General features: G+C 42.1%; 1 protein-coding gene across 6 annotated transcripts in view; it reads left to right on the forward strand.

Annotated features, from left to right (window-relative positions):
- Positions 1-25,671, forward strand: part of LOC124622096 — a 303,051-nt gene that overhangs the window by 175,671 nt on the left and 101,709 nt on the right. For 2 of the 6 annotated variants that reach the window (XM_047147690.1, XM_047147693.1), the window contains exon 1: positions 14,193-14,347. The exons of the other annotated variants lie outside the window; for them this stretch is intronic. In XM_047147690.1, the coding sequence (XP_047003646.1) occupies positions 14,327-14,347 (21 nt within the window). In that variant the 5' untranslated portion in view covers positions 14,193-14,326. Of the gene's footprint in view, positions 1-14,192; positions 14,348-25,671 lie in introns of those variants that run through there. 6 annotated transcript variants of the gene reach the window in all.

The following is a 25,671-nucleotide window of genomic DNA, read 5'->3' on the forward strand; positions in this document are numbered from 1 at the left end:
TAAAGATCGTAGAGGGAGACCAAGAGATGAATACGCTAAGCAGGTTCAGATGGATGTAGGTTGCAGTAGTTAGTCAGAGATGAAGAGGCTTGCACAGGATGGAGTAGCATGGAGAGCTTCATGGAACTAGTTTCTGGACTCAAGACCACAACAACAACATCGTTACACAAAAAAAGAAAAGAAAGCTGTGCTAGTATTTAAGTTTCATGGCAGAGTGTAATTATGGCAACCGATGTTTACGATGTTATGCAGTATATTTGTGTAGTATGTTATACAGTGATCATATCACTTCCAATATTTTTATTTGTAACTTATTGTTTCATAATTTCATCAATTTGGTTGTGACTAATTGATGACATTGTAATTCTGTCAGAGACAGCTTTGGAATTGGAAGAGCAGTTTGAACAGAATGAACAGTGTCTTGGAAAGAGAATACAGGATACACATCAACAAAATCAATACAAGCATAACGGAATGTAGTCAAATTAAAGCAGGTGATGTTGAGGGAATTAAATTAGGAAACGGTACATTAAAATTAGTAGATTAGTTATGCTATTTGGGCAACAAAATAACTTGCGATGGCAGAAGTAGGGAGGATATAAAATATAAAGCATCTGCAGCAAGAAACGTGTTTCTAAAGAAGAGAAATTTGTTAATATCGCGTGAGGATTTAAATGTTAGGAAATATTTTCTGAAGTTATTTGTCTGGGCTGTAGCTTTGTATGGAAGTGGAACGAGGACGATAAACAGCTCATACAAGAAGAGAAAAAAAGCTTTTGAAATGTGGTGCTACCGTACAACAATGAAGTGTAGACGGGTAGACTGCGTAAATATTGAAGGAGTACTGAACAGAATTGGTGACTCAAGAAATTTGTGGCACAGTTTGAGTAAAAAAGAGGATCGGTTTATGGTACACATTCTGAGGGATCAAGGCATCACCGATTTAGTTCTGGAATGAGGTGTGGGAGGTAAAAATTGTAGAGGGAGACCAACAGATGAATACAGAAAGCAGATTCAGACGAATGTAGGTTGCAGTACTTATTCGGAGATGAAGAGGAGTACGCAGGATAGAGCAGCGTGGAGATCTGCATCAAGCCAGTCTTCGGAGTGAAGACCACAACAACAGCCTATTTATTATTCAGAGACTTGGTGACTAGTGACCCCCTTAAGTAATTCTTCATGAAAGTGTCGGATTTCCTTCTTTTTTTTTTAGTTGTGAGCTATTCGACTTGTTTTATGCAGATCTCCATCCCTCCCTAATTGTGCTGATCTTTTAATTTCTATACAACTATTACTTCCAACATCTTCTATAATAAGAACTTGAATTTTTAAAATTTTTGCGGATAATTTCTCAAAAACGGATGTTCGGGAATCAATTTCTAATGCTGACACAGAAAATTATTTTAATTTTTTTCTATTACGTCAGAATTTTTCATATTACAAGATCTTACACTTTACACACTTAAGTAACTGTAACACGCCAGCCGGTGTGGCCGAGCGGTTCTAGGCGCTTCAGTCTGGAACCGCGCGACCGCTACGGTCGCAGGTTCGAATCCTGCCTCGAGCATGGATGTGTGTGATGTCCCTAGGTTAGTTAGGTTTAAGTAGTTCTAAGTTCTAGGGGTCTGATGACCTCAGATGTTAAGTCCCACAGTGCTCAGTGCCATTTGAACCATGTTTGAACTGCAACACCAATATAAAAATAAATTATCAATCAAGATCTTTGTTTTTATAATTACTGTTTTATATTTTTAGGTATATGCTAAAAATCTTTCTTTAGGAACATAATGCGTACTCTGTTTCATTTAATTTTCAAATTTAATCTTTTTTTATTTCCTCGCGAAATATTCATCTTTACCGTCCCTCTTCAACATACACCATTCTTTCATTCCGCCTTTCTTGGTACCTCTTCTTCATCTTGTTAATCTCCTGGCGAAAGCGTTTTTCCACGCTCCTCAGCATAATCACCTAGATTTTCAGGAAAATAGTCAGTATGTGAGTGTAGGAGATAAACTTTTACACTCACATTACAGTCTAACTTGTTGAAATTGTTCAACATGATTTCGGCGATGTTCCTGAAAACTAGATGCTTTTATTCTCTATAAAGGTTTTAGTAACAGAGCTGAAGGCAGTCCATGCATGTTTTTCCGTAAATTTTATTTCTTTCTCGGATCTGTGGTCCTTCACAAATTTGAGGACCAACAAAAAATACCATTTTTTAATTTTTCTTTACTAATGAAGTGAAATTACAAAGAAATGTTCTTAAAAGTACGATTTAATTTGTGGAAAAGCCCTTCGAAATTGCTTTATTAAATCTAGTTTTATATACTGTGATGGAAGCAATATTTTGTTGTGATCTTGAAGCAGTGTTTTTGGTCTCAGGCTCAAAATGTCTCCGATTTGGGAAAACCTTACACTCTGTTACTCGCATTAAAAGCAGGGCATTTTCATGTATCCAGCATGCTATTGTAACAAAATTCCTGCATTACTCGTCATTTAGTTTGAGGCTCTAGCGGTAGCAGTGTTTACAGACAGAATTACTGTGTTTCCCGTCCACCTATAAGTCAAACAACTATATTTTCTTTTTTTTATATGCCTTAACATGTTGTAGCACCTTCATGGCGTCGTCAGTGGGTAGTTTCATTTAGCTGGGTAAAATGTAAACAAATTTTAAGCAATAATTACTCTAGCGAAATTTGGTCTACAGTAGTTTTTTCTGTTGTTTCTTTGTTGTTGGATTGCGTAGGACCTTAACGACAATACTGTATATTGGTAACTTGTCATCTACAATTAACTGATGCCACCCTGACTTTAGCTTTGACTAATTTATTTCACCATAAACACGATTTTGCTGCACGAAATCGTTTCGTGACTCTATGCTGCGATTACTTACAGTTAGAGAACGGATATTTCGAAACTACCTGTAAGTAACTGCAAAAAAAGTCGCAAAATATTTTTGTATAAAAAGTTTTATTTATAGATTAAGTAATTTGTAAAGTTTACAACGAAAGTCGTAGTAAGATCAGTGAATTGTAGATCACAAGTTACGAACATACTGTGACATAAAAAGGGCGCTACACAATTCAACAACCCAACAATGTAGAAAAAATTAACGTGATAACAACAGACAAAAAACTGGTTTAGGCCTAATTTTGTTATATTAATTATTATTTAAAACATGTTTACATTTCACAGAACTAAATAAAAGTACACACTGAGATGGACAGCTTTTTCGTAATAAGGGACCTGAAACGCACAAAAATTTCAATAACTACAAACAAAATAAACTTTGCTCCATTATCAGAAAAATAAAACAAAATATCTCTTCATAGAAAGGAAAGAAGATGACATTATAATAGATGGGAATACTATTGACGCATTTCAGAATTATTAATATCAGGGAGTTTTAATCTCAGATTAGGATTCTAGTAAACAAGAAGACAACACAAGCTATATAAGCAATTAAAAAGCCGAACTCCATCCACTGGCCACATAAAATTACGAAAAAGCAAACTAAGGTTATATGAATCAATAATACAAAACATTTGTTTATATGAAATGGAGTCCTGGGAAGTGACGTAAAAGACAGAGAAAGACCGAACAGGTAGTAAAACGGCATGTAAAATAGGATGGGCATGTGATCAGATTATCAAATGAAACAACTACGCTGGCGATCTCCATACTAGCAAACTACAAAAAAACTGGAGTGCCACATTTGGAAAATTTCCCCATGTTGTAAAATTTCTGGTACTAGTACCCTGAACAGAAAAAACAGAAGTGGCTTATCCATCATATCCCACGATTATATTTATTTGTGGAAAGCGAAACAAAACAGAAGTGGCTTATCCATCATATCCAATGATTATGTTTATTTGTGCAAAGCGAACAGAAACTATCAGACAAATGTCCCTTTTTAATAAGAGAAACTCTTTTAAAAATTGGTGACCTCAGCTTTTCAGGGCATAAGGAATGGTGTCTTCCTTCAGCTGGATAAACTTGTTTCAAACAGTCTTGCCCTTCATAATCACACTCATCAACTGAAAAAAGCTGTACTCGTAGAGTATTGTAAAATAAGGCTACATATTGAAGCGATGCTCACTGTTGTTTAATAATCAGTCATTTTGTGATTGTCTTGAAAATACAATTACAGACGCATATGGTGATAGCTGCAGCTAAACTGTAGTTTTTGTGTTTGTTTGAATGAAATAAATTAATGAATTTGAATCCCATTCTGTAGACCTCCGCTGTATTTTTCATAAAATCTGTTGCTGACAAGTGAGAAATTAATGCCTTATATTTGTTTCAGTGTGTAATTCAGAATAACAGTTTCCAAATTTCTGTGCCTTAAAACTGTGTTATCATTTTAATTTTTGAGATGATCGCACAGTTTTTTTTTCTTTTCCCTCATATAGAGTTTCCACTGCAGCAAGAATTGGATTAAATCAAGTTGATTCTACAAGATCTGTGTTAAGTGACACAGTAATATATTTCCACAGTACAAGGATAGAAGATTTGCAAAAGTGCTGTTTCCTGTTATGAATTAAGTGCTTGTATTGCAACCATCAGTATTTTCATTTTTCTTTTGTGTTAACTGCTGATCTGAGTATTCTGTTCAAATTTTTGACACCAGGTGAGAATGTGAAAATGTTGTCATCAGAAATGTAATCCCCCGCCCCCCTGACCCTTTACCAGAAAAAGCTGCAATCTTAACACACATAATATAGTCTACTGCAGATCCTAAGGAAGTTATGAAACTGATAATGATCCTGTTAAAAAGTGCTGTTTATTTTATTCTTCCGAGAGAGCAGTTCACCTATGAGAAGTACACAATAATATTAAGACAGACACAGTGGTATCAAGCTTGATTAATGTTTGTATAAAATCCAGAATGAGATTTTCACTCTGCAGCGGAGTGTGCGCTGATATGAAACTTCCTGGCAGATTAAAACTGTGTGCCCGACCGAGACTCGAACTCGGGACCTTTGCCTTTCGCGGGCAAGTGCTCTACCAACTGAGCTACCGAAACACGACTCACGGCCGGTACTCACAGCTTTACTTCTGCCAGTACCTCGTCTCCTACCTCCAAACTTTACAGAAGCTCTCCTGCGAAGAGCTTCTGCAAAGTTTGGAGGTAGGAGACGAGGTACTGGCAGAAGTAAAGCTGTGAGTACCGGGCATGAGTCGTGCTTCGGTAGCTCAGTTGGTCAGTCTGCTTTCCGCAGCGCTGCGGCGAGGACGTCTTGTTTACGTCCCGTCCGCGCGGTCGCGAGTGCCCGTAGTTGTTTACTACTTCGTCGCCGCTAGTTTAGAGTCCATCACTACCGACGCAACATGGCACATTCATACAGACAAACCACCATCAAGATCAGTTTTCAAACCGATCATGCACGACCGCGAGCTTTTGAAGTGGAACGTTTTCTACGTGACGACGTTAAAATTGACCCGCGAGACATATTTGGTATCCATCTCTCTATCACGAGCAGTGTTGTCTACGTAAAGCTAGTAAGTGACGAGGTGTGCAACAGAATCGTGAGCGCACATGCGAACGGTCTTAAATTCAAACATTCTGATGGCCATATTGGGGCGGTCTCTATCGATCACGCGGGGCTTGGCCTCCGTACGATACGCGTCTTCGAACTCCCTTTCGAAGTACCACCGGACGTAGTCACCGCGGCTTTCCAGCCCTACGGCAGAGTGATCAGCCATATGGCCGAAAAATGGACCACCTTTACAACGTACCCCGTTCTTAACGGGGTACGACAGATTAAAATTGAACTGACCAAACATGTTCCGTCATATCTTGTTATCGGCGGATGTAGGGCGATCATTATGTATGACGGTCAGCCACGCACTTGTTCTGGTTGTGGCCAAGTAGGGCACGTCCGGTCGGATTGTCTCCGACGACGGCTTACTCAAATCCCGACAGGTGAATCTATGACTCCTTCTACGGTGACGACCCTTCCTCTCAATTACGCCGAAGTTACACGGGCAACAACTCTTTCCGATGCTGACGACAGTAGTCCGATAGCCGCCCCCGATGGAGAGACCAAAATGGCTTCTGCAGTACAGGATCCGGCCTCTACAACGGCGCCCCCGCCTGAAGATAATCACCGATCGACCTTGCAAGAAGGCGTGGATGCCGGAATGGACATTGACCCACGGGTTGTGCCGACAGCGGCTTTTCTTCCAGACAGCGGAGCAGCTGACGAAATCCACCCACATTCAGATACTGAAACACACGTCCGTAAACAGCGTTCCCCGCGAAAACACAAGAGACGGCGGCGTGCTCCATCGGACGAGTGTTTGCAGCGATCGTCTGACATGGACTATGGAAATTCCGACGACGGTACCGGCGGTACAGAGGCCGCTGTAACTTCAAACTCCACAGATCGCCGTGCTGACGGCTTCAGCCCCTCAGACCCCACAGCACAGCAGGATCACAAGCAGACATCCGCTGCCGATTCCCAGCCAGCAGAGCCGATGGAGTCAGCGCCGAGTGCCGCAGCAGCCACTAACAGCCACCAACAGCCGATGGTGTTTCACGGCGACTGGGCGGACGACTGTGAGGAACACTCCTTGCCCATCGTGTCGGACGACACGGGAGGAAATTTACCCCACCAGTGTTGATCCTTTCCGCCGTCAGTTACAGTGACGAGACAGCCTTACCAGGGTATTGATGGCCAACACGGATGCTGTGGATAGACCTCAAACTTATCGCGTTGCAACTATAAACATTAACACTATACGGACGCGCGCTAAGTTATCCTTGCTTCAGGATATGTTGAACTCTGCTTCCATCGACATAGCCCTTCTCCAGGAAGTGTACGTCGACGACTTCCCAGGCATGTACGGTTACGATGCTTGCGTCTCTCCAGCTTCCCCAACAGGCAGCGGTGTCGCTGTACTTCTTCGGGAAGGGATAGTGGCGGACGATATCCTGTTTCTGCCTGGGGCAAGAGGAATGGCACTCACAGTCCTGGGGGTCCGCCTTATCAATATCTACGCACCTTCCGGGACGGACAAACGTCGCGAACGTTCACGATTCTTTGCGGAAGACGTCGCCCCGCTCTTCCAAGGCCGCCACGACCATCTGGTGTTTGGAGGTGACTACAATTGCGTACTGGCGCCCAGAGATCAACTCCCACGACATAATCCGTGCCCGGAACTCGGGACGCTAATTCGAGACCTGCAGATGGTGGACACTTGGGAACATCTTCACGGTCACCGACCGGGATTCACGCACTTCACAAGTCACTCTTCCAGTCGTATCGATCGGATTTATGTCTCACGCTCTCTCGCCGCCGGAACACAGGATGCGGAACTGTGGCCTGCAGCATTCTCGGACCACTCAGCTTACATTTGTGCCGTCACTCTGCGGCGGCAACAAGTGTGGAGAAGCCGCAGCCCGTGGAAATTAAACATCGCTCACCTGTCGTACCCGGATTGCCGCCAAGCCGTTGAGGATACGTGGCATTCGTGTGAAAATCGCCTCCGTGCATATCCCACAACGATCCGCTGGTGGTTGGACTGCGCCAAACCGGCACTGAGGCGAACGTTGATAACCTACGGTCGTGACCATGCTACCTGGCGAAGACATACACTCGACTTTTACTTCCGGGTCCTGCGCGACTGCGATGCTATGGCGCCGTCTCCGGAACGACAAACGGCGGTCCACCGTGCTAAGGCTCAGATCCTCGCTCATATGCGACGCCACCTAGAGGGGGTAGTCATCCGCTCGAGGACGCAGGATCGGATACCGAGCGAACGCCCGTCAATGTTCCACGTCCTTCGTGAACGTAAACGACGCCAACGAGCGCTGATACGCTTCATCGACACGGAGGACGGTCATCGCCTCACCACGCAACAAGACATAAACACAGCGTTCTACAATCATTACTCCCAACTCTATTCCGCTCAGACCCCTGATCCGACAGCACTGGAGGACGTCTCTCAGACGATTTACGGCACCGTCACCCCGTCAATGGAAGCGGCCTTGATGGAAGAAATTACAGAAGAAGAAGTGATCGACGCCTTTCGAAAAGGTGCTGTCAACAAGTCTCCGGGTCCTGATGGCCTCCCCTTGGAATTTTACCGGACTTTTCAATATTTATTGGCCTCCCGATGGACGGACATCTGTCGCGAACTCTTATCCCCGGACGTGCCGCTCCCTGCGGCCCTTGTGGAAGGAATGATTATTCCTGTTCACAAACCGTCCGGTGGCTCACGACTGCAGGACTACCGCCCGTTGACGCTATTGAACTGCGACTTTAAGATCTTTTCTCGACTGTTGGCGGCGCGGATACGCCAGACCCTACGAAATGTTATCTCACCCGATCAAACGTCATTAGGAGGCGACAATAATATTCAAACAGCACTCAGTGAATATCGTGACTTGATCTCACTGGCGAGGGCATGTCGTCTGAAGGGTGCACTGGCGGCAATCGATTTTAGTCAAGCTTTCGACCGAGTGGACCACAACTATTTGGAAGCGGTCCTCCAACATATGCGGTACCCACAGCCATTCGTCACTGTCGTCATGCGACTCCTCCGTGGCGCGACGTCCAAGGTGATCGTCAACGGCCGACCTTCGCAGCCCCTCACCATTTCTCGATCGATACGCCAAGGGTGCCCTCTGTCCACTTTACTTTACGCTGTGGCCATGGAACCTCTCCTCTGCGGCCTGCGCCAACGACTAACGGGTATGACGTTACGAGGCCACACTTTCCGGTGTAAAGCGTACGCTGACGACCTGGTGATTGTCATCCGCCACGGTGACGACACCGCTAGCGCACTAAATTGGATAACGAAATATGGCATGGCCGCTGGTAGTCGTATCAACGTCGCAAAATCGGTGGCGATGAACATCGGGGTCGGATTGTCTGAGAACAGTGTCACCCCCTTACAGCTCAGAGATAGTTTGAAATGTCTCGGCATTGACTTTACAGACGATATACGACGGACCGCTGCTCACAACTTTCGACGGCTTTTACGGAATGTTCGGACTGGAATTGCCAACAACCGCCTACGAGCCCTGGACATCGTCCAACGGACCCAGTATGTTAACTCACATTTAGCGTCACGCATTCCGCACATCGCCCAGATATTACCTATACCGGTGATGTTAGCACGCCGTATACATGCGGCTTTTGGGTCCTTCGTGAGTTCAGGAATGCTTTTCAAGATTAAATATGAGACTCTCACCCTTCCTCCGGATCGAGGAGGGCTTGGCCTTTATCACGTTTATGACAGAGCGGTCGCCCTATTTGTGAGCACATTAGTCAAACTACGGCACCGCCGTCCGGACAGTCTGACCAGTTTGTTAATAGAAGAACTAGCACCGCCCTCCCTGTTGCCGCCTGTGCCGATACACCACGTCCCCTCCTCGCTCTTCTACATCGGTGTCTTTTACGTCGAACTCAGTTACGTTCGACTTGCCTTACCAGCGACTCAACTGGCGACGGCAAAGACGGTTTATAGGGTCCTACAACGTGGACGACCCGATAACGTCGTGGAGAGTAAGCACCCGAACGTCAACTGGCGAGTAGTGTGGAGGACAATTCACCACGTAACACTGGACACTGACGTCACGTCGATGTGGTATATCACTGTCAACGGTAAGCAGGTGACCAGATCAAGGCTACATGCGATCCACATGGTGGACTCACCCACGTGCACGTCCTGTGGCGTTCAAGACGACGATGAACACCGTCTTAGCTGTGGCGAGTCTACGGCAGTGTGGCACTTAGTGAGGCAAATGTCAGCATACTTCCTTCGGGTAACGCCGAATCATATCGACCCCAAGACTATCTTATTCCCGGATGAAACGTATTACCCACGCACTAAAACTAATGCAATGACGTGGCTTCGTGGACATGCAGTGCATTATTTGTTTCAAGACGGCACTAAGGACACTTTAGACTTTTGGAACTATTTGCAGGAACGACATTGCAAGATCCTTCGTAACCCTAAGTATCGACAATATTTTTCCAATTTTTTGTGGAGTGCGTTCCACGACCCTCCACGTAGCTGGAACATCACGGGTAAGAGAAGCTAAAATTACAATACGATGATAGAACACTACACGGTACGACGTGGGATCTACTTTCATCATTACGAGAAGTCATACCTAGATGATACAGCAGATGGAGAGTTTCGTTGTGAACCCTCACACTCTGTAGCAGTATTTGCCCCATTTCCTCTTTTTGTCCCCGGTGCGAAAAGGTCTTCGCAGTTTTAGTTTCCCCATCCGGTGCAAGATGTAGCACTGGTTAATGGTGGTATGGATTCCACCCTTCAGTTTTGTTTCATGGTTCCCTTCGCCCCGCACTTTGTTCTCTTTCTTTATGCCTTTTTCTACAACTATTAGCATGGTTTTAGTTATGTGCGTCCCCAACTCGACGCAAAGAGTGCACTTACTAGTTTTCAGTTCCTTACTGTTAAAAAAAAAAAAAAAAAAAAATTTAAAAAAAAAATGAGAAAAAAAAACAAAAAAAAAATATTAAAAAAATTCAAAATAAATAAATGAATAAATAAAATTAAAAAAAAATCACAATAATATACCAACTGCATTCTTTGTAAAAAAAAAAAAAAAAAAAGTAGTTAAAAAAAAAAAAAAAAAGTTGGTAGAGCACTTGCCCGCAAAAGGCAAAGGTCCCGAGTTCGAGTCTCGGTCGGGCACACAGTTTTAATCTGCCAGGAAGTTTTGTGTAAAATGTTTACAGTGTACATTGCTACCATGTAAATGTTTTTTTGTTGGGTGGGAGGGGGGGGGGGTTGGGCACTGATGTTGACATATTTTGATTCTGCTCCAAATGAATCCTCCGGGGCAGGGCACTTTAAATAAATAAAGTATGTGGGCATGTGTGGTACACAGGGGGCAGCAAGATTATTGTGTAAAGCAGATAAACTACACATAGCGCAGAATGCTTTTTAAGGCTCTTGGTATTCTTACTCCCGAATACTAGTACTCCATTATAGTTTTTCTAACTGACAACAGAAACAAGTTTCTGCTGGATTGTGATGTACTTAACACGATACAAGGAACCAAAATCATTTTCATGTGCACTTTGCATTCTTGCCCAGTGTTCTAAGAGGAGTAATGGATTCTGCTGCAAACGTTTGATATTCAGCAAGATCCCATCTAACACAAAGCAAGAAACAGGGAATTTCTATCAACTCAAAGGAAAACTATGCTCAAATTAACCACTCTTTTTAGTTCTTGAAAATCTAGATTCAATAATTAAAAAGTTCTGTTGGTTATTTGGTAGGTACGAATGTATCTTGTCAACTTGTATATTAAATAGTAATGTACTACAAGCAAGACTCTTTCTTTGCACTTCAATTAATTAGCTACTTTATGTATGAATATAACTATGCAGTACAGAGGTAAAGACATTAATGTTAATTCAGATTGTCTACAATTTGCTTGATGTTACTGTAGATCTTGACTCATCCCACATCCCACAAGGTTCCCCATCTACAGTGTAATTTCGTTACAGATCAGATTTTTTTGTGTTAACAGCACAATTAATGTCTTTCATATATGCCCAGAGAAGTCTTCTTTCGACCCTACACACTTCACAAACGGATGGAAATCTCAGATGTGAAGGGGAACTGTTTCACTATTTCAAAATCCTTGTAGATCTATTTCCATGAGTTGAAAGTTGGAATGAATTTGACCCATGGATGTAAAACTTGATGGGCGACTAAGGTTCTTGAGACGACATATTGTTAATATGTAGTTCACTACACAAGTATTGTCAACGTAATGTAATGTATTACACTTCCGTTCTTGATGTGGTTTCGGTGTCTGTACTAGATTAAGCAAAAGTTGGAAAATTATCCGCTTATTTTGTGTAGTTACCTGATGTTAGGCGCATAAGCGAATTTTCTTTCTTACAAGGCATACTAAAACATCTCACACATATTCTTATGGAATCGTTAGAAAAGTAATGCTGCGTGCGAAATTGTTATTTTGTCTTCCAAACCTGTGGAAGCGGTGAACTACTAGAATTCACACTACAAAATAAGTAAATAAATAAAAATAAAATAAAATTATTCACCGAATAACAGTTATTCTGTCGCTTGTTAAAAATAGCTCGCAATGCGTTTCAACCTGATCACATGTATAAACGATAACCATTGTTTTATTACCAGGAATTCCGGAGAAACTAGGTTAACTGCACTACTGCATGTGTAACAGTAGTGCTACAGTTCGTTCAATTGCCAAAATGAATGCCTAAATTTAGCTATAAATGAGAAAAACTCTGTCAGCTCACTTCACACAGCACATAATGACAGGAACTCGGCTTTCTGCCCCGAGTCACGTGACTTAGATGTTGGTTTCAAGCCTTAACACGGCAGAGATTGTGACATGCGTGATCATTGTTATACATGGTGTATGGTAGGCCTATATACTGGTTAATCACAGTCTAACTTAGCAGTTACGACACTCCGTCTGTTTTTTGTTATCTGCTGCGATAGCATAATTGCAAGCGGCCAGTAATATCACATGGTTGTGAATAATATCGTTTATATTGATTCGTGGGATAGTTTATGCAATAGGAAGCGTATTTAATGCAACAAAAATCGACAATAACTAAACGTTGACAGCCCATTAGCCCATTCTTAGTTTCCTATGGAGCCTGGGAGGGATGAAACGGCATCTTACCAACAGTTTATTTCCTATTCTCCTGTAATGTAGAGATATGTACTAAACAACGTCAATAACAAAAAATTGCTAGTAAACACCAGAAGAACTGAAGCATTACAAGAAAATGTCGTGTATCTAATCAACAACGTGAAGCTTTGTTCGCTAAACTTTCAAACAAATCAGTGAAAGTAGGAAACCTGTATCGAATGTAATACCTACATTATTTAACGTCGAAAATAGGCCACCACACCTGTAGCTGAAAGGAAACCGATATAAAACGACAAATAAAATAAAGCTGTTTCCCAACACAGAAGAAACCAATTGCAAAATAGTTGCTGCGTCTGAAACACAAACGGCAAGAACCTTCAACATATAGGCTTTTGAAGCAAAAGTAATTACATTTACAAAAATATTCATCTAGTAGAAAGTCAAGTGAAGCGTTGAGAATGGGCGTATCATTAGACGTCATAAACGTTTTTCACGTGTCATGGAAAGTTAATAGCCGGCCGCGGTGGTCTAGCGGTTCTAGGCGCTCAGTCCGGAACCGCGCGACTGCTGCGGTCGCAGGTTCGAATCCTGCCTCGGGCATGGATGTGTGTGATGTCCTTAGGTTAGTTAGGTTTAAGTAGTTCTAAGTTCTAGGGGACTGATGACCACAGATGTGAAGTCCCATAGTGCTCAGAGCCATTTTTTGAAAGTTAATATCTTAATAAGAACAGATGACAATAGAAAAATATGATAAAATATTTCTTTATATTCTTTTGCTTTCAGTGGAGTAAGCTGCAGTTATGCAGATATTCGAAAGTATTAGTATTTCTTCCTGAGTAAGTTGTAGTTTATGTTACTGAATCAATGAAATTTGACTGTTCTTACATTTATTTCACGATAGTTTATGCCACTTAGTAATTTACTAACGAATGGAACACAAAAAGTAACAAATATTGTCTTTAAGATTCAGGTATATGTCTGCTTTCTCACAGCTTGGAATGCTAGTGTTGCTCCAGGTGTCAAACGGAAACCAGTTTCGCGCCATGGAGAGCCGCGACTTTGTGTACTTAATGATAGATAAAATATTTTGTACGTAGTTTTGACGAATGCAATATATGTAGTATTTACTGTCAACTTATTCGTGTAAGTAGCAGACGGAGAAACCAGAAATAATGTGTATCGACAAGCAGTTCAATAAACAGATTACGAGTATAAAATCAGACTTTTTCTCTTTCTTTGGCATTGCAAATCACGCCGGATTCAGCTAGTACACAATAAAAAAGAATTTGCAAGACTGTCACTGTTATACCTTAGAACAATATGCGTAATCTTTGCAGAATGTGGTTGTTTGAATATGCGTCATATACAGCTGGTCAATGCGTTGCTGCAGTAGCGAACTGGTCGCTTATCGCAGGCAGTTAAAGGGACAGTTAAAGGGACATTCACGCTGACGGCTGGTGCTCGGCGATTGGTCGAGTGGAATTCACGATAGTTGAACAGCGGCGAGAGCGGAAAGTCGATGCGCAGGCGCACGGGCGTGCTCGGGGCGACGGCAGAGCTGCCTGGCGGTGTATTCTAGTTGTGGCGTTGCTGCTGGCGCAACATTGATCTGCAGGGCTGTGCGCTCGCTAGTCACTGGTGCGCGTAGGACGGGCGCTAGTAGCGAGCTGCCAGCGGCGCATTGCCATGAAGGACCTGCCGCCGCGCGTAAGTACACACAAAGCACTACGTCCTGCCTGTGTCGCTGATTATGTTCTCTGTTAGCTTCCTGGGACGCACGTGAGCGCTGTTGACAAGGATGTCTTTCTGGAATTCGCTGGCCAATTGCTGTGTTCCGCAAGTGTCAGTTTCAGTGCCCTTATTACATATTCTCTGTTTCGCTACCACCCCTTCTGCGTGTTACTTTACATACACCTTTCTTTGTATGGATGAGCAGCAAAAAGATTTCAGCGTGCTTTTCAAGGTGTAGTAGAAGATCAAACCAGCTTATAAACATAGTAATAAATTGTTGTATGTAAATCAGAAGAGTGTTTTTCCAATTTTAGTACTAAATCTTGACCACCAATTGTTGAACGAAAGACATTTAGCGAATATTCTGTCTCTGTCCATTTAGGGTGCGTCTGTAGCATTGTCCTTCCACAGAAGTTTTGCAATTCGTTGGCCAACTATTGTGTTTCATATGTGTCTAAGTGCTCAGTTATGTATTGTCTCTGTTCATTACAACTCCAACCGCGTCTCCTTTATGTGTAAGTTCTTTCGTAAGAATGTGCAGTGGAAGCATTCTAAGCATAGGTTTCGAGGTGTGATACAGAAACTGCTAAATAATGAAGTCAACTTACATGCACAAAAATTTGCATGTGTAAATAAGGAGTGCTTTTCCTCACTTTTAGTACTAAATCTTGGCCACCATTTGTAGCAATAAATACACCTAGGAGACAATTTATACCCGTCCTGTTTGGGTGTGACCGTAGCAGTAGGTCGCATTGTTCTACGACAGCTTTGTATAGCTCCAGGAGAGAAAAATAAAATGATTTGAAATGTGGGTTCCGAGTAGGTAAACAGAGGATTCTCTTCGATCAATATTTCCTTAGTAGCATTACATCTCCGTGTTGCGCCATCCTTATACAAAACAATCTTTCCCGGTTTGTGAGAAAACGAACACTGTAACACATCTGAACAGCCGAATTTCCGTAAACTGTGTGTGTTATATGAAGAAAGGACTCCTATAATGTGAATGTTACCGACTCCACCTGAGGTGCGCACGAACTCGGCCATCTCGTTGGTTACTCTAAAAGCTCAAATGCGGAAAATATACGCACTCATTGACGTGAATAGTTGCCTCACCTGTGGAAATTACACACTTTGAGAATCAATGTTTCAGTCTTCTTTTCCATAACGTTTGTATACTGGTTACGTTTAAAATTATGAGTTTCTGTAATTTTACGACGCAGATGCATATGTAAGTACTCTCAGTTTGCATCGCATAACTCAATAGGCAGCTGATATTGTTAACACGTAGCTGGAAATATGACGATAATTTATTTTCTACTTCGAATGCATAGGTACGAAATCCATTTTCTGTCGGCTCACTATTGTCTTGGTGCTGTCACTTTCTTCAGACTTACGAAATCCACCGCCTCTCAACGGTTAGGTTGGCTAGACTGCACAGAATCATCCACAGGTACGTTGCAGTGCAACTGCGGGCCAATGTTAAACAAAAAATAAAAATACATGGGATTTTCTTTGGCCAGACGTCATGATAATATTCCATTAATCATCGTTCAACTGCAGTGCTAACAAGAAGTACAAAAATGACTTTCAGAATAACCCTAATTCATCTGCTGATCGAAAAATTCCTACTGCGCAGAATTTTGCTGTTCTTGGTCGGAAAAGTGTGCTACATTAAAATAGTCGTTAGGTGATATGACGTACTCTTGTTCATTGCAAAGTGGTTTTCTTTTCTTTTTTTTTAATAAAAAAGTTCTTCCGAGCTCCTAGCAGAACACTATGTAATTCTCAAGTTTCAATGACCAGTTTTTGCTCTTTATTCGCTCTGATATTGTTTTCTAAAACTGCATTTATTTATCGGTGTAACCAAGACAGATGTCGGCATCTCATTCTGAGCAAAACTTGTAAAGGGCGCTGAATTTTGACTCAGCAAACAATGGCAGAGGATTTACCAGAACAAACATTTAAGACATACGCCAATAAAGCGGCCTCTCTGGCAGTTGACGAAGTTAGGTTGTTAATGTGAAAGAAAGCTGAACTGATTTGCATGCTTCGCATAATGTGGCTACTCCATCTACTGGGTCGAAAAGACGTAGCCTTATCGTACTCACTATGGAAGGGTAATGCGTACCAGTTATGTTATGCGCGTCATAAAGTGATGATATATGATAAAATAATGTGTGTTTATGAACACTCTGCATTGTTAGCTTCTGTTGTTGCGCATTTACTTCGTTCTAATAGGCTTGCGTAGCACTCCTCGCACCTGTGCACTCATATCGACCGCAAGAGAGAGGGAGAGAGGGGGGAGGAAGCGGGAGGGGGTGTAGGCTGTGTGAGATTCTGCTCGTCACAGAGTCACGGTCCTCTCGGCCAGTTACGAAACGAGCTGGTAGTGAGACACAGGCCAATTAGGAGTAAATGGCACGGGATTGTTAGTTCCGTATTTGCCTTATAATGAAGAAAAATCTCCCAGAATCCTTGGTTGCAAGCTGGGGATTTGAACTATTTTAAATTTATATGTGCATGTCTGTGCGTGTGTTGTGAATGACGTGACGTTACTGTACTCGCACCTGTACTCTAAGAATAACAGTAGAGGAAATGAGACAAAAAAAATTTCAGTGGGTGGAGAAGTTGGACATACGTCTTACACCAAGTTCTTTCACTTTCTTGTCGAGGCTGCTCATCCTCGGGAGTTAAATAATAGTAGCAGGATTAAAATAATAGGGAGACAAGTACGCATACCAAAATGTAAAAAAAGAAAACAAAGACAAAATTGGTAGCAGTGCTTTACAAGTAATCACCAGTTTTCGCCGCTGCAATCGCCAGGTGATTACTGAAAATATCAGTTTTCAGTGCAAAGAGACTCTTACAATAAGACAAAAGTAGATCCGTAATTCTCAAATTTGCTTCCTGCATCTTTGCTTCTCTGAAGGATGGGTTTAAAGTGATTCTCTTTTTCAGCTACGAACTGACAGAAATTTTCCTTTTCAAAAGAAGTGTGTCGTCATGTCTTTCTATATAGTGAGCCTATGACAGGAAGTACGATTTCAGTCGCTATCTCTGGAGCCTTCTCTTTTTTATCATTAGGTAAAAATGTTGGTAACTGTGAAAAGAATACCAATAATTGAACTTAAGTTTCTGTCTCAATCCGGCATCGTTTACAGCTTCTATGGACTTACGACTCAGCACCCCAAATGACAGTATTTTGGATATTGTTGTTGACGATCCGTTTTAGATATCTGTAATAAGTCCAACTCTATCTTCCTTTCTAATATTGTGGTATGCAAGACTATTATTCATCCGCCTTCTTTCTTTTACGTCTTCATCTTCTATGAACTCTGTACTAGGCTCTTAAGTGTGATTTGCGGGGTAGAGTAGATTTAGATGCAGATCGCTTGGTTACACGGTGTAGTACAGACGTGTCACACCTTTTTCACACCAGGTACGCCTTTGAATTACATCACTTACTTCGTTGTTCATTTTTTTCTTCAAGCGCTTTGAAGCTGTAAAGCAAATTTCACTGACTAGACAAGACTTCTTCTTTAATGTTATTTTCAGTTCATTCTTTCCACCAAAAGTCTCTCGTTAGATTCCTTCACCGGCCATTTCGGTCTCCTATGTCCTCACAATAATTGCGTGTTTTAATACAAATTCTAGACGTTAGTATCATCGGTAATGTCAGCAGTGTTCTTTTCACCTTTCACGTCCTGCACTTCATCTTCCAAAACAAGATTGTTAGTTTTTTCACTGTACGTTCAAAGAAACTTGTATTCTTCATTATGAGTAACTTGAATTTTCATATTCTGATGCCTCTGGCTGCCATTCAGTGCTATGTCTTCTGAATATTTATTCCAGGAAATCTAGTGTCATCACAAATGTAAAACACTGAACATCACTAAATTAACTCTGCTACATGTCCGAATGTGTACAGTGATAAGACAGGAATTACTCCTGACTCATAAAATCGATTAGTTTCGGCCAAGGCACCGTTTCGAAGAAGATTATATTGTTAATGCATAACTTACTTTGAGTTACGATCGGATGTATTACTAGTGTTTCTAATAAATACTGCTGCATAAAAGAATCGACTTGTCTGTTTGTTGAATTTACGTCTGCTCATGTACCACAAAGTATTTTTGCTTGCATAGTCTATGCTTGGATGCAGTGCGTTATCAACTCAACAAACGTGCAACGTGATCCGCTTAATGTAATATTTTGAAGTACATTCATTTACTTGTACGAGCTAAGAGTTTCACTTCCGTCCCAACCTCTCTGATGGTAGTGGAGTGGTCACGTGACGTGTCAGAGTCATTTATGTTTCTGCGTGAAAATATTAACAACTCCGCCATCTTTGATTTCTCGTTTCGCGCAATGTTTGTCACGACTGCTTAGCTGTTTCTGTCTTTATGTTGCAAAACATCGACGCCAAAACAACGTGGTGCGTTTGCATGTGAAAGTATTACGACAGATTTATATAAACATTCTTTCAAATGAGTTTTTATTTTCTGTTCTCTTCTGCTGGAATTCGATATGTTGGAACTGAGATAGCTGATTGAATAATAGTTTCTCGCATGCCCAGTTACCGAAATAAACAAGTTGTGATTGGACCAACATTCTTGAAGCACGTTGCAAATCGAAATACGCAGAGCGTTTATCATTTGAGTTTAATAACGAAAGTATGTCGCCAGAACGATATTTTGGCAACAGTATCATGACATTACGTTCTTTTTCGCGGAGTACATTATAAAATTTTGATTTTGATGTCTGATTTACTCTTAATTTCAGGGTTGAAATATTTACGTGTACACCATAAAAGAAATATCTCCTATAACTAGCAATAGCCGCAGATGAATAATGTCTCGAGAAACAGTGAAAACCAGATTGTTGGTAAATGATGTACCACGTTCGGATGCGCCGTTAACTTCATAAGCAAATATGCGAATTAAATTTTCCAAGCAGAAAGTCGAAATATGTATAAACTTTTTTTCTCAAACAGCAGAAGGAACCCCTATAAGGAACCGCGCGCCTTGGCTTGAAAGATTAGTCCCGCTGAGATAATCAGTCCTCTTCGCGAATGTTTTTGCTATATTGCAGTTGAACCACATCCTGATGTTGATGTGATCATGTCGTAATGGAATACGAAGTTCTAGTCGCTCCTATGTTGATGCTGGAACGTAGTTATCAGTTTGGATAATTTAACACAAATTTCGTTGATCTATAGAGTGAAAATTTCTCTACGTATGCTTCTTTCTCCATTAAATCACTTATGAATGGCTAGTTTAAGTGAGAAAGTACAGCAGAATTTCGTTGACGAACCACGCTCTTCTAGTAGTGCTACAGTTAGCGGTTTATAGAAACGTTCTGCTAGATAATGCAGCTTTCTAACATATTTCGCTGATAGCCCCCTTCCTGCCTTTCTTAACAATTTTCTATCGACTTAATCTCCTTGTATCCAACAGCGCGTGAATTTTGTTGGGTTCACTCGTGCAGTCGACGATGAAAAATTATCTCTGCTGATCCATTGTGGAATCGGGATACCGGCTTGTCAAATATTTACCAAGGAAAATCGTCAAACAGCCATATGTTGTGGGAATTTATTTTATTTAGACAACCAGTTTCGGCACCTCAATAATGTCATCTGCAGGCCCCGGGATACCGGTTTGTCAAATATTTACCAAGGAAAATCGTCAAACAGCCATATGTTGTGGGAATTTATTTTATTTAGACAACTAGTTTCGGCACCTCAATAATGTCATCTGCAGGCCCCTATGCACTCTGTGTATAGACAGATACATCGACACTTGTACACTGGAGCCATTAGTATGGACGACTTAACAACAAGTCGTCGAAGTAACAATTCTCACACTCCAAAAACGAATTCACGGAATCCGGGTACTGATGGCTCCAGCACCCAAGTATCTATGTATCTGATTGTCTGTACATAGAGTGCATAGGAGCCTGATGACGGCGTTATTGAGATGCCGAAACTAGTTTTCTAAGTAAAATAACTTCCCAAAACATACGGCTGTTGGGCGAGTGTCCTTGGTAAATATAAGAAAAATAATGTTGTTTTATGTGTTACTGTTTTGTTATGTGACTTCTCTAATCATCCACACCACATAAACCATTTCTTGGCAATTTTTTTTCTTCTCGTTGAATTTGACTGATTAACTTCCATTTCGGTTGAGGCATATTGTCGTTTCGAGAAAAATGGACTCTCTCTGGCGACTGTTACGTTCTTCGCTTTTTCACACCCTGCGTCTCCAACGCGGACGTTAAATGTATCTCTGATATCCACCCGAGTGGCATGCCGTTGGACTCGGCAACATGCTAACGAAATTATTTGCAAGCTACTGTGTTCATTTTCGCAACTTGGTTAATGCTCTGAGCAAGACAAATAAGAGACAGGCTTCGCTTCGTACTTTTAAAGTATTCCAAGTTAAACAGACACAGGTAATAACTACCAACAGGTACTTTTTTCTGTCATTTTTATATGTGATCACTTTTTCCCCCACTCTATCCCTAGGGGTAGAAAGAGTGTCTTTCTCCAACAGTATTTGTATAGAAATAATGACTGACGTGTTTCCTACATTAGCGTGAAATTACTCCACTCGTTCCTGAGTTCTATTAGGTTGATGCATAAGTTCTTAGCGTTTTTGTTTGGCATGGCGGAATTCCGGCTGATATGGGTTTAATTATCTATTGTCATTTTTTGTTTGTAGTTCCCTGTTATTATTAGTGTCTACACGTTGTCATTTTGTCATTTGGAGACAGTGAATGGAGCTGTGGACCCGAGACAATGGAGAGCCAAGCGGAGAAATCGAAACATTTCCGACATATTCTTGTGTTTGTGTTCAATAGAGGGTTGACAGTAGCAGAGATAGCCACCAACATTTGTATCGTGTATGGGGACAATGCCATCGGACAGAAGACAGCATGAAATTGTTTTTCTCGTTTTGAGGAGGATCGTTTTGACATTAGTGACTCTCAACGTTCAGGAAGACCTTTGGGGTGTAATGAAGGTCGTTTAAACGCATTAATCCACGTCAGGGTACTCGAGAACTGGCGAGTATGATGAACTGTGATCATTGCAACATCGTGCGGCATTTTCAGGCAATGGGGAAGGTTCAGAAATTGGGTGTGTGGGTAATGCATGCTGAAAGCCAAAATCACAAAAATCAGAGGGTGGCCATAACTGGGCCGGCCGGTATGGCCGAACGGTTCTAGACGCTTCAATTTGGAACCGCGCGACCGCTACTGTCGCGGGTTCGAATCCTGCCTCGGGCATGGATGTGTGTGATGTCCTTAGTTTGGTTGGGTTTAAGTAGTTCTAAGTTCTAGGGGACTGATGACCTCAGAAGTTAAGTCCCATAGTGCTCAGAGCCATTTTTGAGCCATAACTGGCTCCTGAGCAACACCAACCATTCCTATCCTTTATCGTTACTGGTGATGAGAAATGGTGCTTATATGCTAACGTAAGGAAAGGAAAGGAATGGCTGAGTCTAAACAAAGCAGCAATTCCTCGTACAAAGACCCGCACATCCATAAAAGATAATGCTAAGCATCTGGTGGAACAGTGACGGTGTGGTGTACTACGAATTGCTTCTCCGAGGTGTAATCATCACTGCTGACATTTATTGTCAACAACTGAGACGTCTTCCAGGCGCAGTCCAAGAACGAGTCTGCGCGAAGTGATACTACCCCACATAGCGCTCGCCTGCATTCTGCTAGACTGACTAAAACCACTATACAACAGTTGGACTGGGAAATAATTCCGCACTCGCCTTATTGACCCAATCTTGTGCCCTCAGATTTTCACCTTCTCCGCTTTCTATCGAACAACCATCAAGAAACTTCCCTTCCGGCTGAAAATGCACTACGAACATGACTCGACGATTTCATCACCGCCAAATCATTTGTTTTGTACAGTCGCGAAATGGTAATGTTCCCCATCGCTGGCAGACTGTTGTAAACGGTGAAGGAGAATATACCGTATTACTGGTGATTAAAGTCCCTGTTATGTGTATCTGTTGAGTCTGTCAAATTTATGGATAAACGCTACGAGCTTATGCACCAACCTAATACTTTAATGGAACATACCCCTTTTCATCCCCACTCTGAGACATGGTGTGCTAAGGGCGTCTCATTGTTTTTCCAGGCAGCAGTTTGCGTTTTGGTAAGTTTGTAAAATGCTTTTACTTTGTAGTTCAAAAATGGGTCTGAGCACTATGGGACTTAACATCTGAGGTCATCAGTTCGGTAGAACTTAGAACTGCTTAAACCTAACCTAACGACATCACACACGTCCATGCCCCAGGCAGGATTCGAACCTGCGACCGTAGCGGTCGCGCGGTTCCAGACTGAAGCACCTAGAACCGGTCGGCCACCGCGGCCGGCACTTTGTAGTTTTATATTTGTACTTACCTGCATAGCGGAAGCCTACTATTCCACAGGAGAAATGGCAGACTTGATTTTCTGTTACGATGTGGCAAATGGTAGCAACCGTCGACCCTGTGTCCTATAATCTGAAAAATATCCAGACCGCAGGATACCATCTGTTCAGTTATTCAGCTGTGTTTTGCGACTAGGGCGCTTATCAGAAGACGAACGGATTCCATTAGAACTAATGTATGAGTAGCACATACCCAGAACTGTGTTTACGAATTACAGTAAAAACTCTGACATGTGTACAGCATGCTGCATCTGTGGGAAATAACGGAGGAATGTCTTATCATTTGCTTACTACATTCTGTATGTCGTTCGTAATAGCAAAGAGCTTGCTGTAGAAGAACAGTGTTTCATGGTAGCAAAGATGGATAAGTGGACATTGCTCTAAGATATGCATTTTACTGTCCATGTGTACTGGTAATTTTTGTCTGTTTGTCTCACATCGCCAGTGCCCATGTTTAGTGGACATTTTTGTCTGTTTGGCCCACATTGCCATCTCTCAGAATGTGGAATACATTTTTAACACTCTGTACAACCATACTGCTATTTCTAAATGACTTCAGAGCCTGTTACACTAATATGTAATTGAAGCACAGGTTATCCAACAATCTATATTGTCACAAGTACAACAAGCTTCAGATTATTAGGAGTCATGCGATCCCGCGATTGCGCAGATAATAGATAAACACCGATGATCCAAAATGCGCTTGTTTTTACAGAAATTGCTACTTACTGTCTTTGCAAAACATGCTACGGGTCATCTTTGAAAGCTCTCTGCGTTACTATTTACAAAATTACACTTTTAATACGGAGCATTTCATGCCATTGGCTTTCTGTTCACTTTCGGGAAATAATCGTTCAACTTGTTTCCTCTTTCTGTGGAAAGATTCTGCGCATAACTTTTCCTCACCTAATGTTGATGATAATTAGGCAAGGTATAGGCCTTAGTGCCAACGGCCTTTGCCGCAATGGTAGCACCTGTTTCCGTCAGATCATCGAAGTTAAGTGCTGTCGGGCTTGGCTAGCACTTGGATGGGGCAGTATCCAGGTCTGTCGAGTGTTGTTGGCAAACAGAGTGCACTCAGTCCTTGTGAGGCCAGCTGAGTAGCTACTTGACTGATAAGTAGCGACACCTGTCACGAAAACTGACAACGGCCGGAAGAGCAGTGTGCTGACCACATGCCCCTATGTATCCGCATCCGGTGACGCCTGAGGGCTGAGGGTGACACGGCGACCGGTCGGTACTTTGTTGATGATGACACGGCGGCCGGTCGGTACTGTTGGGCTTTAAGGTTTGTTACGGCAGTTTTGTTTATATATACCTTTGTGCAAAATAAAACAAAGGTGTCAACTCTTCCATACTATAAGCTGCATGACGAACGTCAACGCAACTCTGCCATCTTAGGGAGCGGTCTGGTGAGGTTACTATCCAACGATTGCATGGATAAAGAGTTCGCCTCGCTGATCTTGGTTCAGTCTGCTGCTACCATATGGGTCTTTATAGCATCTGATGATGTCTCCGGAACTTGGAGGCGAAACGTTAGACACAGAAACATGTCTTAGGGCTCACCATAATGCCCATATAAAGAAACATCACGAAGGTATATTTTTGTTTTTAATTTCCTTGAAGTTTCTCTTCACGACTGTACACATTTTTCGGAGAGTCAAAACACTAATCCTGCATATTCTAATAATAGATTCACACTTTCAATGCCTCAGTATTTGTGGTACCGGGTTCCTCGATCGTCTCGTCTTCCTCCGCTCTCTTGCTCTACGTAACACAGTTTGTTCACTTTGTTCGCGGCACTGAGCTGGTCACATTCAGGTTCATGGGCACCGCTGTTTAACCATGCGTGAAATGCGTGAACGTTTCCGTTGTCTGTATCTTCACCACCAGAAATCTGTGTTTCAACGAAGACATTCACTTTGATTATAACAGACCACTTCAGGTTTATTGGAAATGAAGTCCAGATGTGCGTGTAACCACTCACACTTGACAAACGAACCAATACCAAGCTACATACAGACACAACAACACAAGAAAGACGAACGAGAAATGAACAGTGTTAGTTGGCAATACTGTATGCAGTACACACACACACACACACGCACACACACACACACACACACAGAGGGAGAGAGAGAGAGACAGAATGAGAGAGAGAGAGTTGAGAGTAAAAGTGCAGTGTTCAACTGAATTTTGTTCGAAAAAAGGCTATAAATGAGACATCCTAGCGTACGCAGGCCAACTGAGTACAAAAGGAAGCAAGGAAGAATCGAGTTTAATTTCCCGTCGACAGCGCGGTCATTAGAGGCAGAGCACGAGGTCGAATTACGGAAGAACGAGGATGGAAATTTATTGTGTTATTTCAAAGAACCCATTCCGGCATTTCGTTGGAGCGATTTGGGAAATCACGGAGAACCTATATCTGGGCGACCGGACAGGAATGTGAAAGGTCTACTTCCCGACTGTGACTCCGGTTAGCTAACCACAGCGGTACCTCGCTCGGTAACTAAGTAGAACTCCAGGACGATCAATAAAATCACAAACTCGTAAATAGAACCAAACAGAAATTTAACCTTTCGAAACTTGCGCCACGACAGTTGTTTCTCGCCTAACAACACGAGAACAACAAAAAGCTGTAATGTAATAACTAAATCTGTTATCATTATGCAGCGCAGTTATTACGCACTTGAAACCAAAATATGTTACAGCCTATTGGCGATGTGTCACAAATAAAAAGCAAAATGCGTAAGGGGGAAACAAACGGGGATATAGAAGCAACTAAGGAACGACGCAAAACATAAAAATTGACTTCAGGCTTCGTGTACTATATGTTTCAAGAACTGCTGAG

Source organism: Schistocerca americana, chromosome 7 (assembly GCF_021461395.2).
Source record: "Schistocerca americana isolate TAMUIC-IGC-003095 chromosome 7, iqSchAmer2.1, whole genome shotgun sequence".
NCBI classification, from domain to species: Eukaryota; Metazoa; Arthropoda; class Insecta; order Orthoptera; family Acrididae; genus Schistocerca; species Schistocerca americana.